The sequence below is a fragment of the Tigriopus californicus genome, chromosome 11, assembly GCF_007210705.1.
Source record: "Tigriopus californicus strain San Diego chromosome 11, Tcal_SD_v2.1, whole genome shotgun sequence".
NCBI lineage: Eukaryota > Metazoa > Arthropoda > Copepoda > Harpacticoida > Harpacticidae > Tigriopus > Tigriopus californicus.
Window position 1 is genome coordinate 11,168,725 of NC_081450.1, and position 13,453 is coordinate 11,182,177.

At 43.3% G+C, this 13,453-nt stretch overlaps 2 protein-coding genes across 2 annotated transcripts in view; both read left to right on the forward strand.

The window, feature by feature from the left end:
- Positions 1-42: 42 nt before the first annotated feature.
- On the forward strand, positions 43-2,459 carry LOC131890528 (disintegrin and metalloproteinase domain-containing protein 10-like). Its single transcript, XM_059239884.1, has 2 exons — positions 43-1,424; positions 1,500-2,459. Exons 1-2 carry the CDS (start codon positions 834-836, stop codon positions 2,253-2,255), a joined length of 1,347 nt encoding a protein of 448 aa, XP_059095867.1. The 5' UTR covers positions 43-833; the 3' UTR covers positions 2,256-2,459.
- Positions 2,460-8,094: 5,635 nt separating this feature from the next.
- Positions 8,095-13,453, forward strand: part of LOC131890534 (uncharacterized) — an 8,321-nt gene continuing 2,962 nt past the window's right edge. The window contains exons 1-4 of the mRNA XM_059239895.1: positions 8,095-8,338; positions 8,567-9,002; positions 10,743-11,196; positions 11,559-11,901. Coding sequence (XP_059095878.1) covers positions 8,269-8,338; positions 8,567-9,002; positions 10,743-11,196; positions 11,559-11,901 — 1,303 coding nt within the window. The 5' untranslated portion in view covers positions 8,095-8,268. The remainder of the gene's footprint in view (positions 8,339-8,566; positions 9,003-10,742; positions 11,197-11,558; positions 11,902-13,453) is intronic.

Here is a 13,453-nt window from a genome sequence, read left to right on the forward strand (position 1 = left end):
GGCTCTCACCAAGCGCCGGAGACAAGTAGGCCGAGGCTCTCCACTTTTGGCCCGGGAGAAAAAGTGCTCTCCTCTCACATCCAAGTCAGCTGATGGCAAGCTCTAGCTTTTGCCCGCCCTTCTAAAGCGGGTTGGCTCCTTTTGGTAAACTTTATTCACCCTTGGAGTTGGTGACGAATGTAAGGTACTTCTCTTCGTTGACTCGGTGAAGGTGCAGTGCGTTTGTTTGATCGTTATCCCCCGGCCAAAGAGAGCAAAATTTGTTACTTCTTACGGGTTCAATACCTGTACTCTGATTCCTCTAGACAAAGGTCTGGGTTCAAGATGTGACTGTGTGACAAAGATTTTGCAGAAACAGGATGATATTTTTTCAGCTAACCAGGAGCAAAAACGGAGGGAGCACTCTGAGTGAAGACGGAGGCAAGAAGCATTTTTGTGTTGTTAAAAACAAGTTCTGATTGGCAAATGAATAAGCCACAAGTTTTCAACGTGCCTCATCCAGTGTGACACTATGTTAGTGATGCTTGTCACAAAATTGAATCATTCATCAAATTCCTCTGCTACAGTTCTTGATGGGAGGGGCGCCCACATTCACATGTGATAATGATCTTGACATTAGGTGTAGATGGAATAGTAGACCATTTAGGTAATTGTGATTGACACGACCCACCTGGTGTTCTCGATTGAATTTTGACACCGACCACATTTTTTGCTATACTATAGCAAGCTAAGCTAATGTAGTAACGTGGGCGATGGCCTAACTCTACATTTAAGATAACGAGAATTGCCATTCGGGACCGAGCATAACCCAACAAAACAGAACGAGAGGCAATATGGCAAGAAAAAATACGTTGATCAATGATGCTCTTGTCACAATCTTGGCTTGGAACTTGGCCGTTTTAGCGTGTTCTTGTGCCCTCCTTGACTATGACCTAAATCCCTTGTTCAGTGAATTCAGTGCAAAGGGTTCAAATACTGTGCTCCTACCAAAGCTATTAACCTCGCTATCGCATCCTCGGTTCAAGCGCTCAGGGAATCGAGATCAAGCTTGTGAGCTTCTTATCGCCGTGGATGAGCCTCTGTACAATCACTACCATAGAGACATGGCCAACGTGACGTTTCTAGTCAAAGACCTGGTCCAACGCCTCAATGATATTTACCAATCCACCGTATTGAGAGACCGCTTCAACTCGCTCTACTTTCGCGTGAAGGAAGTCCGCATCTTATTTGACTTTTGCACGGAGTGCAATCAAACTCAGCATGGCTACCTCAGAGAGTTCTCCAAGATGGATTTTTCAGATTTCTGTCTGGCCCATGTGTTTACGTATCGAGATTTCCCAGCTGGTGTTCAAGGATTAGCTTGGCGTGGAACAATTTGTCATAACACGTGGAACACGGGCTTCACTACTCTTCTGAATCATGGGGTACGGAGTAACGAACGAAGAACAAGCCAAGTTAAGTTTCTGTTCTATTCATCAGATTTGATTCATCTCTTCCAGGTTCAAGCCAACATTCCTGATTCTTCCGTGACGTTTGCCCATGAGATTGGGCACAATTTTGGATCCCCGCATGACGAAGACATACATTGCACTTCTGACTACATCATGTCGGAGTCAGGGTCTTCGAATCTAAAAAGAGACTTCTCGGACTGTTCCAGGGACAAGATCTATGAAACGCTTACCAAAACATTAGGCAATCCTCGGAAGAACTGCTTGAAGCAAATCCCTGAATATGAACCCGAGGATTATTCATTATGCGGAAACGGGCTTGTGGAAGGCGACGAAGAGTGCGATTGCGGTCTAAGCTACTTAACATGTACGGATCCATGTTGCTACGCGGCTCGGATCGATCCAGTTGATCTCTACTACAACGAATCAGCTGTCCCTTGCCGAACTAATCTCAAACATATTTGCTTGCACCCATGGGACAGCCTTTGGCAATTTGGATTTGTTGCTCCATGGATCTTTGTTCTGGTCGTTACGGTCTTGAGCGCCATTGGACTTTGGTACGACTGGAAGAACAAGAAAATATGCTTCGATCACATCACGAAGCCTCGAGAATTAGTTCGCTCGGAAACCGAGGAACAAATGGCTAGACGGCTTAAAAGACAAAGTATTCGAGGCGAGAAGATATATGTTATCAAGTCTCCCACTGGAATTTCAAATGGAAGTACAATTCCAGCTAGCAATGGTGTGCCTGAAGTGCCGAAACCCGGGATCGTCAAGCAGATGAAGAATCAACTGGAGAGGAAATGAAAGCCGGTCCAAATGCAATTGTTGTGCTTTAAAGTACTTTTATGCTTTATCTGTGATACTCCAACTTTGTCTTCTTGTGAACAAAGTGTTTTCATTTCTTTTTCTAAATGCCCAAAGCTCTTGAAGCGTTATCAAACGAGCGCATCACGTACCAGAGCAAAATACCTCTGAATATTCAAGAATTTAAGCTCATGTCAAAACGCACGTTTTGCTTCTGACTTTTTTCTTCGGTGTGTCCAAAGCTGACAAGTTAAAAATGGCTGTGACCAGATTAGTTTTCGTCTCCAAAGGTTTGAAACCATGATCCAAAAGCCATTGAGTCAGTTCTTCCACGCGAGGTGTCATGTTCATGGCATGTCCCATGGCTCCTACATCAGATTTGTCTCTGGCAAAAAGGTTGCAACCTTGTTGTTGTAGGAAACCCATGATATCGACCTCCTTCAGCTTTACAGCCAAGAGGAAGGGCGTGGTCCCATTTTCGGACGGAAAGTCCAGGATTGATTTGGCTTGAGCGAATTTTTGGATCTTATTCCAACAAAGCTGAACCACTTTGACCTTCCTGGAACGAACAGAAGCGTGAAGGGCAGTTTCATGAGTGTTTGATTTTGTGGTCCAATCAGATCCCAATTCGCTGAGACGGGTGACTGCAGAAATATTCCCGAGTTGAAGAGCTATCACCAATGGCGTCTTTAAATCGAGGGTCTTGACTTCCAATTGAGATGGACTTTCTTCCATTATCTTGTTGATCTGGTCTACATCATCCAAAAGAGCCGCCCAATGAAGACCGCTCCAGTTTTGATATGCTTTATCAGCTCCATGGCAAATCAGTATTTCTTGAACTCTAGAATTGCCTCCGTGAACTGCATAGTGGAGGGAATTAAAGCCATTGATGTCCCCTATGTGTATAAACTGAACCAATTGTTCACGAGAGTCATCACCATTGTCCGAATGGAACTTTTTCAAAATAACCTCCACCATCTGACTATTGAATCGGATGCAAGACAAATGCAAACAAGTTTGGCCATCATTTGAGGCGATCAGCAAGTCCTCAATAGTGTAAATATCGAGTAGGCGAACAGCAAATTCAGTCTGATCGAAATTTATCGCAGTTGACAGAGCATCATGACCCTGAAAGTCTTGTTCTTGTGGTCTCATTTGAAGATCCTCGTTTAGCAACGCAATCATGTCCAAATTGCCGGAAGACGCCGCCCAATGGAACACTGTTTGTCCTTTCAAGTTTTGGACCTGATGATCCACGGAATATTGCTTGATCATTATATTGGCAAATTCATTTTTCTTCAGATATGAGGCCATCATAAGCGGAGTATCGCCGTCTTTATCTCGTTGACTCACGTGAGCTTGGAACTCATCCTCCTGATTTTCAAATTTGAGCTTCAGCGCCTTCAGTAGAAATGGGAACACCTCAGGATTATTTGTATTCGTCAAGCTTTTTTGTAGAACACTCGAAGACGAGGTCCAAAAATCTGCACCTTTCCTTTTTAGAAACTCAACGAATTCAACATTTGAGGTTGAGGCTGCAAGTTCGATGGGTCTTCGTCCTTCAGACCCTACTGCATTAATGTCCATTTCATTTTCTAATCCAAATTCCACCATTTCATAACTCGATTGAAGGGCTGCACAATGCATAATGCCCCAAGCCTTGTTATTTACTGCAAAAATATCTCCTGCATTAAGTTGGAATATTTTGACAAGGGGAAGCTTGCCATAGAGGGCCGCTGTCAAGAGTGGGGTATCCCCAATTTCATTACGATCGTTGATGAATTTTCCCAACCTCTCCAATGAGACGGTTTCCTTTGCCTTCTTTATGACCAACTCCACCACTTTGGTACCCTGGTTCTTTTTAGCGGCCACATTCAGGCAATTGTTCCCCTGGTTCGTTCTGGTTGTCATTTGACAACCCTTTGTCAATAACAGTTCCACCACATCCTCTCGTTCTCTCAGCACTGCAAAATGCAATGGACGCCATCCTGTGTTATTGGTAAACTCTAGATTGGCACCGTTCGAGATAAGTAGTCGGTCCATTTCTATATCTCTTCTGCTCAGGATGGCTTGGACTAATGGGGGGTTTCCCACCAATTCCAAATTGTTCAATATTGCCGTAATGTCATTGGAACTGCAACGAGACTTGAGATGTTCCAAAAAATATTGGCAGTGGTTCCCGTTACCTTGAGAGGCAATTTGATTAAGTAAGAATCGAAAGGAGTTTTCAAATTTGTGGTTGAAAGTGGACAAGACGTAGCGGAAAAGGCTCGAGTTGTTGGACATGACGGCAAAATCAAAGGCTGCAAATGGGCATGAAAATAGGGAACAATATTCCTCAGCACTAATTGAGGATGAATCCAACGACCTCATATACTGGAGAGTTAACTTGCACATGTTATGTTCTGGGCCCAACGATTCCTCTTGTTTATTCAAGATGCCTTGAACAATTTCAAGCTTCTTGATAATATCCATCTCCAATTGCACGCTGGCCAGATCTTTTAGCAGGATCACGGGATTCAATCTGTCTTCATGCATCAAAGTCGTGATATTGTTTTTCTCCAACATGTTAATGGCGTCCTTTTTCTTGCCTTTTAGAGCAAGAAACATGATCAATTCGGCCTCAGCCATGAGGGTCTGCTCATGATGTGGTCCAAGATGTTTTTGTCTTTGGTCGAGAATAATCTCGTAGATCTCTAGACATTCATGGTACTTGTCTTCATATGGTAGAAGCATTTGGAAGATATCGTGCAATACCTCAAAAAAGTTCAATCCCGCAAGATCTGGATGCTCGCCAAAAATTTCAAGGTATTTCGTGATAATAACTTGTTTGGAGCCAAGAAGCTCAAACTCACATATTTGAGTTGAATCCATACCCGAAAGATTCCAGAAGATGAGTGATTGGTACCACTTGGAAAGCCACTCCCTCATGTCATCTTGGGACTTCGGGATCGTCGAGCCCAAAGATGGTTTGAACTCACTTAAAGCTTGACGTTCTAAATTAAATTCTTGAAGCAACTTACAACCAACCAAATCTTCACCATAAATCAGATTTGCTGCACCCAGGCCGAACTTGGCGAGCAATGTCAAGGGTGAGGTTATCCCGAAGTCTGGGTGGTTGATGAGCTTGGGGATTAGGCCTTCTAAGGTCTTCTTGGCCCTGAAGTTCTTCCTCTTTACTAAGAACTCATGAAGCTCCTCAAGCCCCAAGAGAAGCTGCAATTCAAGAGTGGTACGGTCCAGTTCTCCAAAATTATCCTTGAGGGATTTAAAGCACTCTTGGAGCCCTCTTAGGGCGGACATATGTTCCTTGAAGTAACACGAGATCTTTGATAGACTCGCCTTCTCTTTAATTATGGTCAATTTGTCGTCGGGATTTTTTCCAGCTTGAGTCAAACGTGCATTTTGTCCTGCTTGAGCCTCTTTGTAGCGTCCATCTTGAATAGCTTGAAACACTTTTAGCTTTGAAGCCATTGAATCTAATTTTGGGTCGTCATTGATGAAAGCGTAAACCTCTTTGAGATGAGAAGAATATGGTGACATGAAATATTCCTTTTGAACGCAGCAATCGATTCCTCTCATTGCCAATTCCAAATACTTTTGGGTCTCTCCTGCCCTCTTTATTTGGATTCTATTCGTCTCTTGAATGAGATTATGAACTGTGATCGATTTCCCCTTAATCTTCCAGAATATCAGAGCATAAGACATCAGCATATCAAGAGATTTCATCACCTCAACTTTGCGATGTCCCAAAGCTTGGAAGAGGCTGATTTGAATCTCATGAGAATGAAGAAAGCTGATCATATTAAAAATCTGAATGGCCAAGTCACTGTCAGGGCCATATTGTTCCTTCAGACGCTTCACGGACAAAGACCAAGTGGTGAGGACGGAATCTGTCGAACCCTGTTGGAGAATCTTCTCCGCCTCGGCTTGGAACTCTTCTAAGTAATCTGATATCGATATCTTCAATGTTTTGATGGCACTTATGGATTGGCAAATGGCCAAAGGGAGATTACCTAGCTTTTGCGCCAACTGCCTGGCTTCAGCCTTTAACTCGCCAGTTTCTTTGCAAATGTACTCAATCGTCTCTTTTTCGGAGGGTAAGCCAATTTCTAGTTTGGAGACGCTTCTCCCGTTTAGAACGGTCCAGTTGTGATGCTTGGTTGTGATGATGAAAGAATGAGTTTTTTCGTGGCTGAGACAGTCTTTGATGTCGATGGGGCTTTCCACATTGGCAAAAATAAAAAGACAGTTCTTCAATTGAAGCTGCTCATAGACCTCTGCTAAGAGACTTGAATAGGGCTTCACTGTGGATCCATCGTTAAGTATGAGTGATATCAGCATTTTGTCGGCCAACGCTTTTATGCTGGTCTCGAGAACGGTGGGTTCTGAGTCCATCCATAATATGTGCTCGTATTTGTCATGCGAATGGGCAACGAACCACTTGCACGCGGTGGTTTTTCCAATCCCTCTCATTCCATTCAAGACTAGAATTCTATCTGTGGATAGCTTAGAGTGGATTGACGATACGATCGAGTTATACGCTTTTTCACTCAATATAATCGAAGGAGACACGTCCATTAGCCTTGGCCAATGTCTTCCCAAATGGATTGCTCCACCTCCTGGGTTCTTATGAACATTCCGTAAAATGGACTTCAAGTCATATTGTTGTTGGCGAATCAGATTATGCGTAATCTCATCCCTTTTGGCTCCTTCCTGAAATTGAACCGCATTTTCATGTCCCATCTCCTTCAGTTGGAATTGGATCTTCTCTTGACCAGCAAGGACGTCGTTCCTTAGAGTTTCCACGTCGCCATGAAGATCCTGGATCAACTCATTCGTAGTCTTTAACTCCTCAATAATGGCCAACTTCAAATTATTTCGTTGCTCTTCACTCATCCCGGCTATAACGTATTCGTACAGGACATTGTCGTATTCCTCTGGATCATGTTCCATGTCGTTCAGTTCAAATTGGAAAGGTAGGCGGAAACCGTAATCAAACTTGATGCTAACAGAACTTTCGTCGAATGACACATCCGGACTTGAGAAAACAAGAGGTTTGGAAAAGAAGCAGTCAGTGTTCCAATCTTGTCCATTCACGCCAATGAGGTACTGGCCTTGCTTTAGAATGCCTTGAGACTCGCCATAGAGGACTCCTTTGAACAAAGAGTCCGATGTAAAATCGGTGTGATTAGCTTTCAAGTAAGCAATCACTCGATAAACGGCCTCAGAGGCCAATCTTTCCATGGCTAAACTCCAACCTTCTTTGGTCGAAACCACCATAAATTGCCACTCAAAGTTTTGAAATATTTGCAAGGCTGAATCACTCAATGACTCTTTGAGAACCCCTTGAGCTTCGTTCAAAGACATTTGAGCACCGAAAATTGAATTGATTTGTTTGGCGACTTTGTGATTTTGCTTGTCATTCACCATATTGGCCAGTGTTCCGCCCATTTGCATTCCAACCTTGACACCACTAAAGGCACCGAAGAGTCCACAAAGGATCCCCGCCCCCGCCCCGAGGCTGGCACCAACACCTTTGGCTAATATTTTGATCACTTGATGGTCGTTTTGGGCGAGGTTGCCTTTAAGCTTTTGCCTTTTAGTAGCATCCAGATAGAAGGCCCTGATAGCTTCCAATAGGCCTTGTGCAAAGGCCGTAGAGAAGACCTTTGCTCTGGTTTCTAAAGTATCCTCAGTCATATTTCACTGACTGTGTAATATCGATTACTACTACGGTTAGTGAAAGAAGAAAGGTTCAAGGACTCTGTGCATGGCCTCTTCAAAGGTTAAAAACCACGTTGCATTTTGGGACAGACTTTCTCCCGCTTTTGGTTATTTGTCAGAGAAGCGTTGCGGTCTAAGGTCATATATTGTCACGCAACCTCAATTTTCTGCTGCGGGAAAGCTCAAAAATGAAGTTTTGCCAAATGATGTTGTGGATGCTAAATATATTCTTGGAGTTTCTTTAGCACACGAGGTAAACAAGCGAATACCCTGAGAAAGTCAATGCATGTTGGAAACAAGCAAGCTGACACTCTTTTTGAGCAACGACGAACCTGTCAGTCAAGAAAAAGAAAAAGGTAAGTGAATTGCTGAGCAGAAAAGTTTGATGTCAGGGGCAAAATCGCTCAAAGTCTTTGGGAACTGCAGGGTACAGAAGCATTAAGTTCCCTTTGAAAGTTGAGTAAACGAAGTGTTTCACCTAACGACTGCACGTCTCCCACAACAAGATCCTCAATCCGCCAATCCAAAGCTCATTTCTCGTTCTCAAAGCCAAACAACTTTCATTTTTTCCTCCACCTTTCTAGCGAGCCAGTCAGTCTTCTTGGCCATGGCTGACTCTGCTCTGACTCATATAGAAGCCAATAGACGTGAGAACCGAGACGATTTAGTACCCATGGTGAGAAGATGCTCCCCATGTTTTTTATGTGGCACCAATTGCCTCATTTGCCAAAGGGATGGGACAAATCCAAAGAAAAGCCAAGCTCAGACGTCTCCTACAGCCCTCGTGACCCCGGGTGCCCTCCTCGACGAGTCCAGGATTGGACATTTTTCATTTTGTCAGCATCCCGCATGTTCTAGTTCCTCGTCTTGGCCAGGGTCTGAGGGCTCAACTGTATCCATCCAGAGTGTCTACTTTTGCAGTGAGCCTTGTCACTTGATCCACAAAGGAGAGGAGGGCAAATCCAATTCAAACTTGAGGGACTCTCGAGCTCATAGTGAGGGTCAAAAGAATCCAGACTGGTGAGTGAAACCTTCGTACTTTGGCCAAAGAGTGCGAGGCATGTCAAAGGGATGGAATTTGGAGAATTCACCCAATTGTTTGCCACCTTGCTGCCCGTTGACTGCCCTAGCTTAGACATGTTACAAATTGCAATGAAGTTGCCCAAGAAGCTGGTATCTTTGGTTGGCGAAATGGACCAAAAGACATGGGGATGCACCAATCAATCTGACGATGTTTGATCACTTAATGCATTTGCTTTTGGGTTAAATGCTAACGCACGAGTTTGTGACTTCCCTTCAGACGATTTTCTGATCAAAATGTTCTTTTGTATTCCAAGCACGTAACAATCTTGTTAGGGATGAGATATTGGTTAAGGCGCATTGCGTCGAATTGATGTGGCGAAAGTTGATAATCAATACTTGTCTTTACCACCGCACAAAACTAGCCAACGTGGATCAGGCTCTTATGAAATGATTCGCTTGTAAATGGACAAAAACGTAAGAGTCTAAATTAGTAAAATACCCCAGAATGTTGTTCCTTGACAAGTATATTTTTAATAAATGATAGATGAGCATACTTCATCTAAAGCTCAGATTTTGTAACAGGATCATTTTAAAAGGCTCTTCTTGCGGTATGAAAAGTGAGACTCTTTCTTTTTGTTCAACTTTCTCGTTAAATAGGGTATATTCCTGCACCTGTCCTCCATATTTGCAAAGAACGTTCTTATAAAAAATGGCAACTTCTGAACATAAGCTGGTATCATTTTAGGCCTTCATTCTATTCGAACAATTCACGAACAAAGATTGGCAAAAATTAAGCGTCCATAGCAGACTTTGAGCTCATTTTAACACCCAAGTGAATCATTCTTGATCCCTGAGCTCAAAGCGCAACAATTATTCTTTGGAGTTCATTATCTGACAAATGAATACCTATGAATCCACAAGATTACATATTCTTGGTCTGCACCAAAAATTACCTTAACAAAATTGCAATCAAATAACGCTTTTGATTTTTTTCGAAATGTTTAAAATCATTGAACTTTTGAATGAACAAATGTAGCCAAGCGATTCAAACAGCAGCACAAACAAAGTAAAGCAAGTGGCTATCTCGTGTGGGAGAGGGTCCTGGTTCGATTCCGTTCCCCGAAACTTCAAGACGCTAACTTTATCCACAAACGGAAAAGCAACATGATAACGGGCATGTCATTAACTATCGGAGATTGTGTGGATAATGTGATGGCTGACTTCATTGGCCATGTGAGGCTCAATCTTTTGATTCTAGCACCGTAAAACCCCATTTTGTAGCTATGTACCCCTATGCATAAGAAACCAAATGTACAAAAGACCCAGAGCGGTAGCAGAAATAAGAAAGAATAGGCGTCAACACATAAAGGGTGCTTAACGCATGTTAGGTATATTCTTTATGGACCACATATAAATATGTCTCCAGCAGCAGACCTGTTTCTCTTGTTGTAAATCCTTAGACGCGGTATACCAAAGTGCCAAAAAACCAGGAGGTGACATTTTGAGAGGTGAGGATTCTATATCTCAACTTGACCGTCTTCATATGTGTCCGGGACAAGTCCCTTTTTTCACCTCGTGTGAAGAATTTCACGCACACAGAGGACCTTTTTAACTAAATAACGATTCCCCTCTACACCTCTACCAGTCTGAAAGTTTTCTTTTCGGGGAGTTTCCTTCTATAAAAAGATAAACTCACCTTGTGAACGAAATTGAGTTATTTTTCCCTTTGGGTTTCAGCTCACCAACCAGTTCCTACGTTGAGAAACCCATCTGTTGTCGTGCTTTCGCTATAGCCGAAAACTCAACTGTAGGCCGTTTTGTGGTGGCCACTAGAGAGGTCCGACCTCTAGAAACGGTTCTGGAGGATTTTCCCGTTGTAATTGCTCCACAAAGCCAGCCGGTGTGCCTAGTGTGCTTGAAGAAAGCCAGAAATTTGAAATTTGCCTGTCTACTGTGTTGGTTTCCCACGTGTTCCGAAGAGTGTGTTCCGCTGCATCAAAACCTACCCGAGTGTGCAATTTTCAGCCAGAAACCAGGTTCTGGTCCAAAATGCGAGGAAGATTTAAACCAGTCCTCCATAGCTTATGCTAGTGTGGGGGTTATTCGCCTTTTGGATTTCATCGCCGAAACCAATTCCGAACATGGCAAAAACAATGACAATAACAACAACAACAACAATCCAACGCACAGGGTCACTTGAGTGAAATGCATCGCTCAAAAACAAGGCATGAGCCTGAGCTGGTTGTCTATTTGTCCTTTTTGTATTTGTCGGAAATTGCTCGGTCACAGCTTTCTGTTTTGAAGGCCAGGTGATACACCCAAGCACAATAATGCACCAAATCAGATTTTGCCAATGGCATCCCTTTATGGTATTGCAAGGAAGTGCATCCTTAGCCCCGGCTTTAGTCTCTAGTACGATTTAAATCCCCATAAACACGAAAGAGCTCGCTTTTCCATTTACTTTCCATCCATTATCAATCAAGTGACCCCATGTGACTTCTCCTCGCCGTCCTCCTATCGCTCCCTTATCTTCATTTGCTTGCCCCTATTCAGAGGGATTGGTTGCTTCGTTTAATGGATCATATCCCAGACATCAAACTTGATCCGACCCATTGCCAATACCTCGAGGAAATAGTCCAATTCTTATCCGGGGTGTTTCCGTCTGAACGGGTGGAACGTGCCTATGGGATCTTGAGGGTCAACTCGTTTGGCTTCACCACTCCACAAGGAGGCGATGGTCGGGCTCTGTATCCGCTAGTGGCTTTGATGTCTCACTCCTGCCAACCCAATGTCCAGCACGTTCAAAGCGGAAGTGACAGCCGAGTGAAATTGGTGGCTCAACGCTTGATCAAGCCCGGCGAAGAAATGACCATAAGCTACATCAACACCTTTCAAGGTAGGCACTTCATTAAGGATTAAACGATTGATTTCCACCCCACAGGAACGGAATTAATGCACTAATGAATGAAACGGCCCCAAATGGAACTCGTTTCGGCGCTATTCCTGGATTTAATGTGTTGTGGAGGCAGGGGAGGGTAGTCTTCTTTTTTTATCAACACGCTTGGTCTCATTGGAACAATATGTTCGAACACATTTACTTGGGAACACAATGTGCCACTGTCGAGGTCTGTCAGGATGAAAATTGAATTCTCTCCAGTCCAAGAGTCTTCGCACAGTTACTGTTTTTCTTGGAGATAACCTGAATTTTATTGGAAGGTATAACCGCGAGATCCCTTTCCCTTCCAAGGAGGGATGTGACTCTTGCTTTTTCTCTTCAATACCGTGCCAAATGAAAGATAAGGTTGGTGGAAGTCTTTGTCCTAGATCATGCTTAGATGTACATCATGATTGTTTGATCAGGAGGCATCACATGCAAATGTCTTGCTTTTCAGATTTGCGACTCATGCCATGGAGAAAGGCCTGACAGAATCGGTCTTTATCAAACGTACAGCCTTTGGCAAAAGTCTACCCACGTTAAATCCAGTGGCATTTTTGTGGACTATATTCAATTTTTTTCGACTGTTCGTTTCAGTGTTGGCTCGACAAGCGCCAAAAGAGAATGAGAGAGTCAGGCCTCATGTGAAAGAAGGCCTAGAGATATCTCCGCAAAACTCTTTTGTTTTAGTGCATCAGTCGTAGCATAGGGTCTTTGGGCCAGTTGGTGGCTGGTTTCTGGGCCTCTAAATCGAACGGACGACGGCTATAAACATGGGGTTTGGTTTGACAGCACTCAGACAACAATATATTTTGGCTCCATCCAAACGGAGAGACGCACATCACTTGTTCCGACATTTTTTTGCAACTTGCTGGCACCTATTAATTAAAGTTGAGAGAGAAATCTTAGGCCTGAAGTAGATTTACCCTTGGTGGAATAAGAGCGAAGGTTGAGTGTTCAAAATATTGCAACAACCTTTTGAGTGACTTGTCTTATATGCAGATTGGATTAATACATCAAATGTTATTGAAATTGTTATGCAGAGCCAAAGCGAAGACATTAGGAGTGATTGGAAAAATCTACCCATCATGAATTGGAAGAATAACTTGAATGAGAACAAAAACAGTTCTCAAGGTGGTCTCCTCCTTCGAGTTCTCATTTATACAATGCTTTTCTGACATGTTTGCATGGTCGACAAACAAGTGAACGGATGAATGGCTCATGGCCCTTAAATCTGGAGCCAAACTGGAACAAACCCATCAAGGAAACTGCCCTCGATCCAAGAAATGGAAGCCTCTATCGATCTCTTTTGTCAAACTCTTTTAGAATCGCCTACAGTATACGTACTACAGAGTGTGTCCTCCATACCATATCTTAAGTGGTGAGTGGTGGGGGAGGCAGAGTCTTTTATCCTGTTTGACTTTGCGTGAAGAACTCGGAACCATCGAAGTCTGCGAGTGGTCATCGTCTCTTTGTCTTTTTTTCTATTTGCTCAATCTGAAGGAAAATCCTC

Coding starts and splice junctions, on each gene's coding strand:
- LOC131890528 (XM_059239884.1), top strand. CDS start 834: ATGGCAAGAAAAAATACGTTGATCAATGATGCTCTTGTCACAATCTTG. Junction 1,425..1,499: donor CTACTCTTCTGAATCATGGG/GTACGGAGTAAC, acceptor CATCTCTTCCAG/GTTCAAGCCAACATTCCTGA.